Raw genomic sequence first — 8782 nt, 5'->3', positions numbered from 1 at the left:
TCCACCAACACGGGTTGTGAGCTTTTTCTGCCGCTGTTCGCTTGATGCCCGGGATCTAACATGTGGTTTGGCGCCCAGTAGACAGACGCCCAGTATGTGTGTGGCAAGTAAGTGGGTTGTGATAACCCTATGAGACAGGAATCGTCACCTTTTCATGATGCAAATGCTGAAGCAGCAAGAATGTAAGCAAGAATCAGATCACCTGTTTTTGTCCCTTTAGGCTACATTGCCTCTTCAGATTATTTTTATGCAGGCCTACTTTACAGAATTACATAAACCGTCTAAATTAAGAGACACCTAAGGGTGTGCAGCATTTAATGTACCTCTTCCTTGAACTTAAACTTGAGTCCTAAATGTTCATTTTACCTCCACAATCCCAAGATAAAAAAAATCCTAAGAATAAATGCATATCACATAAAAAGAAATTGCATGTACGGTATTTTAAAGCACTATATAAAAGACGTTAAAAGTCAGAGATGAGGTTTTATTCTAAGTTTTCCTAAGGTAAATATGGCCCACCTCAGACATGTACCTACAACAAGTCGAGCGCCCTCGACTACTGTCACCGAATTCAACACCTCGTGGCATTGTGTGAAGGGGTAACTGAGGGGCACGGCTGCTGGCGGGTATGTCTCTCTGGGTCTCTTAGTCTTATATACGATAAAACGACCATACGATGTGGATGAATGAAGGCAGCTGCTTTCAGGAATATTTTCTTAAAAGTCAAATTGAACAAATGAAAGAAGGAAGATGTAAAAAGAAAGACTGAAGAAATGGAAAACGGTTGCCATCGGCTGAATAAATGATGTTACGCTAACACATTTAAAAATACCTTCCATTTAAGAAAGGCATGACTGTAAAGTGGACAAGCCAGTAGCACGGAAGTTCGAGAAGCTATAAGAAAAGGCAAAATCCTCTGGTTCCTTCCAACAAGGAGGGAACTATCAGTGTGCTGAATGCAGCATGGGCTACTGCGTTATCAGCCTTTACTGTGGGGGGCAAATGAGACCAAGGCTCAGGCAGTTCTTGGACCACCTCATTTTCCTGTTTTAAGGCGGGCTGAGAAGTGGGGGACAGGGCGGGGGAATCGAGTCTCTTGTCAGGAACAGTGAACTTTATGCAAAAAGAAAAGCCTGTATGCAAAACTCTACAAAACGCGGATGATGAGGCCGGCCACCAGTGCAAATGTATCTGAGATAATTTGATAAAGAGGGGAGGGAAACTGACTTTGATCTACTCTATGTGATTTTAATTTAAGATTTGGCTTCCGCACAGTCAAACGACTTGAATATAGTCATTTGTTTTCAAGGACGTATTTCACTGCCCTCTGAACGACTCCTTTTAAGTCTTAGTATTTCTTTGTCTCTGTCACATTTCCAGATGACACCATCCGCATTTGTGTCATGAAAGTTGGTATTATGTACTGCTGTGGCGTGATACCATAATGTTAAGAACTATTTGCTTTTAACTTTCTAAAGCATTTAAGACAGTCTTCCATCCTGAGAATATTATAAACTCCAGAGAGAATTTCAAAATGTGTCAATAGCCCACCCAGCAAGTTTTTTTCTTGCATACCTGTATATAATTGTTTCATAAATGAAATAATATCGTATTTTTAAAACTGATCCAGTGGCCCTCTGGGATAAGAATGCCTCAGTCACTGGGCATGATCGGCTGGCAACTGGCAGTATCGTGACTACTTTAAGGAATGCTTTCATGGTTAAAGGTCACGCTGAGCTCCCCAAGACGTGAGACCCACGAACTGCTCTGAGCACCAGCGCTTCACGCGCACCTCGCACTTACGTTATACTCGGACACCACTCCTTTGTACACTTCGTAAAACTCTTCAACGTTAGCTCGATCCATGCTGAACTATATTGAAAAAAAAAAAACAAAAACTATCAGCCAACCAACCAAAGGCAATGAGCTGCGCTTAGCACTCAGCATTTCTGATCTCGTCGATATATTTTCTTTACTTTAAAATGTTGACCTTGCATAAATCACTCTTTAAAGATCAGCTCATCAATAATAAAAATGTATAATAACTGTTGAGTGCCTAATACACCAAGCATTGTTCTAGGTCCTGTGCATACATCATCTCATTTACTCGTCACAACGACCCTGCGACATAAGTGGTCTTAACAGCCCCAATTTACAGATGAGGCTAAGACCCGGAGGGGTTACGCAACCTTGACGAACTTGCCTTCCGGTTCAGTCTGATCACGCTCTTAACCACTAGACTGTACCCCTCTCTGAATAAAACCTCATCCTCAATACAAAAAAAAAAAAAGACGTATACAATATAGTTTACTGATAATTAGTGACACAGGGAAAGAATATTACTAAAGAAAAGTACTTTGGATTTTGTAGAGAGGGCTGAAAATATACCCTTTTCTCCTAAGCGTTCGGAAAAATCCCTGGTCTGTTTCCTCACCAAGCACTTCCACAAGTCTGGCTTCCCCGTGCTCTTCAAAAAGAACTGTGAAGACAATGCTTACGAGATACGCGTACAAGGGCTCATTCTTGTCCCAATTCAGTTAGCAATAAAAGTTCGTTAAGTTCTAGTGGATCGAAAACTAAGACTGTATATTTTTTAAAATAGCCTCAGAATTGCCAATTTTATTCCCCAGCCCCCACTCTGCTTCTGTGTTGTCACCAGGATCGACGATCACCAAGAAATCTGTCTACTCAGACTGAGCAGTTCACACTAGGAGGCAACGAAACTGTTGCAGGGAGGGAATTGTTTGATTCCAGTTTTTTTTATCCTGTGTTCACACAACCTGTGTTATTAACGAAGTAATAACAGAAGATAGAATTAAGTATTTAGTAATTTGCACTGGAAATTCTACAATTCTTGCAATGGAAACTTTCCATTGGGTAAAGTTATTTCAATTAACCTGCAGAATAATCCACTGAGACAATGTTCTTGTTGCTTAGGTGAGAGAACGCAAGATAATGCTTGAAATTTGGCCAAGGTCACATACCTAGAAAAGAGCTGAACTGTGACTCAGAAATAGATCTTTCTGACTGTAAAACTCAAGGACTATGGTTGTCATTAAACTGCCACCCCTCACACACCCCCAACCCACACATAGGATCAGTTAATGCTTTTTGCATCATCCTGGTTTTCACCGAGCACCTACTATGGCCGACTGCAGAGCTAGGGGCAAGTTGGTCTGGCTAGAGTTAGATCAACGTTTAAAGCTAAAATTTCCACAATGATGATTTTTTAAGCAAGCTTAGGTCCTACAGTCCTGTGAGTACATCACTAAGCTGCTGTTTGAGAAGGTTTCGTTCGGCTAACAATCCCTCTATGGTTCCAGGTAAGACTCCGCAAATATCAGCTTCCTCATCAGTCTCCACGTTCTGCCTGATGATTTTGCAAACGAGTTGATATTTCTGATCTTTCACTGGCTTGTGGGCATTCCCACCAACCAGGGACACAAAACAGCCAGAACCCCAGTCAGCGCCCTGACCCCGACCTCGGGTGATCCTAAGTCTTCATGGAAATCAAGATCATTTCCTTTTCTGAAGAAGCACATACTAATTATATTGGTAAGAAGATTCGCAGCTCCAAAATCAGCACTTCACTATCCTAACGCCATGAATTCGCTGGTCTTTGAACACGGTGAACTCTAATCGCCGATCTGATTCCTGTAGTAATTTGTGCCCAACTTCCAGCCAGATGTGCGGAGCACAAAGGCACGAGCTCCTGGGGACCGGCGCTGTGCCCTCCGTGCAGGGTTTCCTGGAAACGTGTCGGCAGCGTGACGCTGAGCAACCGGGGGCACCGGGGCCAGCGGAGGGGACAGGGTGATGCTGAGCGACCGGGGGCCCTGGGGCCGGTGGCACGCCTGCCAGCGGAGGGCGTGACATGCGCTAAGTCCAGAGAAGGTGCGGAGCGAAAGTCCAGGGACCAGCAAAAGGCCCCGGTCAGGCGCAACACCCGCACTGACCCTCCTCCTCCATCCGCTTCTCAGTCCCGACTCCACAAGGAAAATTCATTATGACTACTCGGCTTACGTCTGTGTTTAGTTTGTAAAAATTAAATACGTCGTTAGTCCATGTTTATTTTGCAACTAAAGTTCCGAGAATTGTCGGACCATACCTTATAAACTCAAATGAGGCGCACCATTTGAATATTAGTTCTCTCAGGGCAAAATTGTTTCAAAAACATTTTTTGATTATAAGGTAATCAAGTTCAGTAACTATATTTTTAATTTTTAATGTCTTGCATGAACAGGGAAAATTCAACATAAAACATGTTAAAGCTTATGTAGAAAAAAATTCCTTAATAGGTTATGACGCATTGCAAACTACGTACCATCTGCATAGCTGAGATTTCAAATCCTGCGTCTCGGATGGCAATCAGGATCTTCCCCAGCAGTCCTGAAAATGCAGAACGAATGGGTGAAAATGCAGAATTCCTATTTGATTTCTTAGAAATGCAAGTTTTCTGCATCAAATTGCTTTGCTTGCACTCTGTATGAAGAAATCACACATTTCTGCAGGGGAAACTAAACCCCTAATACTGAGCCTTTCATAGTTATTTGATTCACTTAGTAAGCGCTTCAAGAATTATCAACAATGACCCTGAAGATTAAAAAACTTTTAAGATATTTGATTTCAAAACCCCTCAAATCCAGTGATATAGAAAACGTGAAAATCAAACAGTTGAAACCAATATTAGGAAAAAAATATTCCAAAGTACTAAGTATGAAGAATGTTCAGAGGAGAAGTTCGAAAAAAGAGAAATATCAGATTATAGCTGAAGAGGTGGACTGAAGCCTCGAGGGAAAATGAGAGCGTCGATTAATCCTCAAAGGCTGTAGACAGACAGGATTTGCACAGGGACAAAGGCCCGAGAGGAGACAAGGCACAGATCTGGGAAAATGGGAGCGGGTTCGCACGACAGGAAGAAGTCAAAAAAGAGCTGAACGAGCAGGGAGACTTAACTCGAGTGCATGAAGGCCGTGGACGCCACCAAAGAGGATTCCGTCCTTACCCCCCGGCAGGTCAGCAACCTGTACAGCGAGGGGGGTCTGCGGCCTCTGCAAGCTTGGGCTGATGCTGAGATTCTGTTCATTTTCTAAATCGTCTTATAAGTTCCTCCTTCTCAAGTCAACGAAAATTCTCCCTCCCTCCCTCACATACAGATACACACACCCCAATTCTGGATTATCTGGATGCTGGCCTAGTAACCCCAAAGCACCAAGCATATCAGTGCCTGAATATGCATTTTTATTTACTGTTTTTGCAACCAAGTATGCTATTCTAATTGTAGCGGGCCGAAGGATTAAAAAAAAAGACGATAGATCTCTTTCTCAAATGACACATCTGTACCAAGTGAAGGCCGAATGACGTCCCAGCATGCAGGGGAAGCAAAGGCCTCTCGGGAGTGTGACGAGCCTAACAGGTCCATGTCAAGCTCCGAACACCCTGCACCATATTCACGTCAAACTCGATGCTTTAGTTTGGGCAAACACCCTGTGTCGCGTCTATGCCGTTAGCTTATATTTCATCTATTTTATAGTTTTGTTTATAATGAATCGATATGTTGCTTTAAACAGTTACATATACAAAAGTTACACTTCGTTCTATAATTGGACATATTTAAGTTGTATCGTAATTAAAATAGCTTATGTCAACACTGGGAATCTAGGAGAACACTTTTCCTCCAAAAGGGAACACGGCCGAAAGAAATGGAGAGTCCCTGAGAAGGTGGAGCGGGACGATGCGGGACCGGAGTGGTGTTTCAGGGAGACGACCGACGGGCAGCCGGTCTGGGCCCAGGAGTAAGGGCGGAAGTGACCACGGCCCGCGGAGTCGCCTAGTGCGCTGAGTGGGCTCGGAGGGCAGCCGCGGAGGAGGCAGGGAGGACAGAAGACGCTTCCGAACCCCAGGGCGCAGGCCGGGACTGGACGCAGCGGGAGGGAGGGTGCAGGAGTGGGGTTTTTGAGTCTGATGACGGGAAGAACGCAGCGCCTTTAAGGAGGAAACAAGTTAGGAAGCCAGATCAATGAACAAAAAGACACTGAATTATTTTGGACACAGAAACAGAATTTCATCCAATGGCTGAAAAAAGTCATCAAGGGACGAGTGCAGGAACTTCCTGCATAAAGGTGGGGTTTAGGGGGATGGATGTCATCCCACAGAGGAATACGCTGAGGGGTGCAGAGAGGTCAGGGCTGAAATGATGAGGACAGACGACTCCCGTTTGACCAAAAGGAGGGCAAAGGCAAAACCGAGCTGGGAGGAATGAGTTTTGAGAAAATACCTAAAGGCTGGGGATGGAAGAACGAAAATGAAGAAAGATCTATCAAAGGCGATGTGCGCGAGTAAAGAAGAAAAATATTAGAGTGAATCACAACATCCAATGGAAAATTCACAGACTAGCGGGACAGTTAGGAATGAAAGGAGATTAAGGACACTGGGAACTGAGATAACATGATTTCAAACCTCCGCTGGTGAACTTTCTTTCAACCCTGGCGGTTAAAATCTATTGCTCTGTCTTGTACTTCGAGCGAATCTTTTACCCGTGGCATGATTTCGTAACATCACACATTGATCATTTAGAAAGTATTAGTTCACCGAGTCATGCAGATCTTCCAAACACTGACTCATTTTGCCACACCACATCCAGAAAGTCACCTTTGTTAACGTCACCACCGATTTCGTGAGCACTGCCTCCGAAGACTGGGAGGCTGTCGGGCCCAGTCCCAGCTCTCACCTAGAACTTCGTCTTCACCAGGAACTTGATACTTGGCAATGACCACACCAGCTGTCATTTCTTTGATATGACACACTTAATTTTGAAGGGAATACTTGGCAGTACCCAAGTCTGAATAACTGCAGTCTGTGTGCCAGCCATTCTATCAGGTAGAAATGGCATCCCTGAGAACGCACACAGCTGAGCCCGCAGCTCCAGCAACGGCACAGGGCCCGCCCCTGAACACAGCGCCGCATCTCGGCGTGGAGCAAGGCGCCTCGTGGCTTCGCACACAACAGCAGTGAGGCCTGTCCTCGGGGGTTGAAAATCAATGACATTCGCTGCTGCGTCAAGGACATTCTTAAGTAAGAGTGGCTCCCCGCACCCACTTGCAACGTGTGGTGGTTAAAAACACACTGACTACTAGTACGGCCCGGGCCACGGCCTTGACGTGTGCTCAGGGGCTGGCAGCCTTGCCTGCTATTGCTTTTCTACCGTTAGTGCAGAACAGCAAATAAACCTATTATTATGAAAGCAGGTGTGGTCTCACGGATGCCTAAAAGGGTCTTACTTATTACAATAAAAAAAAAATGCCTTACACGATTATGTAAGATCTAAATACAAAAACAGTATTACAAAGAGAAATCTGTATCTATTATAAATCTGTAATCACATTAAACTAGTCCTGGAATGTATCGTTTGACAGAATAATGCTACTCACAGATAAACCAATTTAAAAAAGTCAAAGTCTAAGGAGCACTGTCATTCTGCCATGAGTCGAAAAGATTGATTTTTTTTTTATATCCAGTTGGCTGTGTGTAGAGGCAGGAGACAGGGGCATTTAAGAAGCCTGTTGTGTGTTTAACAACTTGAAAAGACAAATTAACTTGTCAATAACCATATGTCCTTTACTTTGGTCTAGACAGAAAACGTCCAGGTGACTTAACAAATGGCAATAACTATGTAAATGAAGTAGCACAAAATCAACAAGTAAAACTGCAGGCCACGCAGCAAACAAGTTCAAAAGGGTCACACGTAGCAGACTGCTTGTTTTACTGGGAGGGTGTTTGCATAAACAATTTGTTTTTCAAGGTTTGTTTATGACTCCACGAATGCCACCTCTTAAACGTTTTGAATGTCAAATCACCTCTCTCCGCCCCCCGGGGCCTCTCGTGTCCTTCTGCCTCTCGTGTGTCCTGCTCGAAGGCTTCTTCGCGCATGGCCGCCCTGTGGCCAGTCGTGGCCAGCATCAGACATCTCTGCTTTCTCTTCTGGGGACCCTCGCTTCTCCTGGGATTCGGAGCCCCCGCCCTCTTTTAGGAAAACCGGCCCCGTTAGCCATCAGATTAGGAGAGGAGCTGCCGTCATCCGACATGGCCCTAGGACCACGGCCTCGCAGGCCGAGGACACCCGCCTGCTCGGGGCTGGCCTCCGTGCGGTGCTCCGTGGGCCGGAGCAACTCTGGCCCAAGCCAGCCAGAGTCCCTGCCTGGGATTTTTTTTTTTTTTTGCCAGAACCAGGGGGAAGCGCTCTTCCCGCTGCGTTCGTGAACGCGGCTGGACGCCCTCGTGCCCTCGTGCCCTCGTGAGGGGCTGGGGAAGCTCCCCGAAGACCGTGAAGCAAACGCCAAGGCCGCCCAGGGCAGGGAGGCCGAGTGGGCCGTGCAGAGCCCTCCCCGCGCCCAGCCGCCGGGCTGCACGAGCCGGAACCGGGAACTTGGGTCGGGTTCCCTCTGGTGTGCTCGGAAGCCACCTGCTCCGCGCGGGAGGTGACCCGCCGCAGCCTGACGGGGGCAGCGTGCAGCAGGAAGGGCACGCGGTGTTCGGTGCCCGCTTATCCGCTAGAGGAATGACAGACGGCAACGAGCGTCCCGGGAAAACCCCAGGCTCAGCCCCATGGCCCGAAGCGAGCTCGGAAGACCCCTCTGGCCCCGCAGTTCCTAACCCGGTCACGGCTGGAGAGGGGAAGGAGAAACTGGCACCGCAGTACTCAGGTACCCCGAAGGTCAGACGGTACTTTTAGAAATAGACTTAACCAGTCACCCATCGGACGCGAGTCCACGCTGTGGAAGAG

The 8782-nt window shown here is 46.2% G+C and overlaps 1 protein-coding gene across 1 annotated transcript in view; it reads right to left on the bottom strand.

Annotated features, from left to right (window-relative positions):
* The window catches only part of LOC105308974 (nucleoside diphosphate kinase 7-like), a 52386-nt gene extending 44457 nt beyond the window's left edge, over positions 1–7929 (bottom strand). Inside the window, exons 1-3 of the mRNA XM_023525924.1 lie at positions 7857–7929; positions 4325–4482; positions 1804–1872 (exon numbers count right to left, since the gene is read on the bottom strand). Coding sequence (XP_023381692.1) covers positions 1804–1872; positions 4325–4482; positions 7857–7929 — 300 coding nt within the window. The remainder of the gene's footprint in view (positions 1–1803; positions 1873–4324; positions 4483–7856) is intronic.
* Between the last annotated feature and the right edge of the window lie 853 nt (positions 7930–8782).

The sequence above is a fragment of the Pteropus vampyrus genome, unplaced genomic scaffold (assembly GCF_000151845.1).
Source record: "Pteropus vampyrus isolate Shadow unplaced genomic scaffold, Pvam_2.0 Scaffold649, whole genome shotgun sequence".
NCBI lineage: Eukaryota > Metazoa > Chordata > Mammalia > Chiroptera > Pteropodidae > Pteropus > Pteropus vampyrus.
Note: the sequence above shows the minus strand (reverse complement) of the source record. Positions and strands in the feature narration are given on the sequence as shown.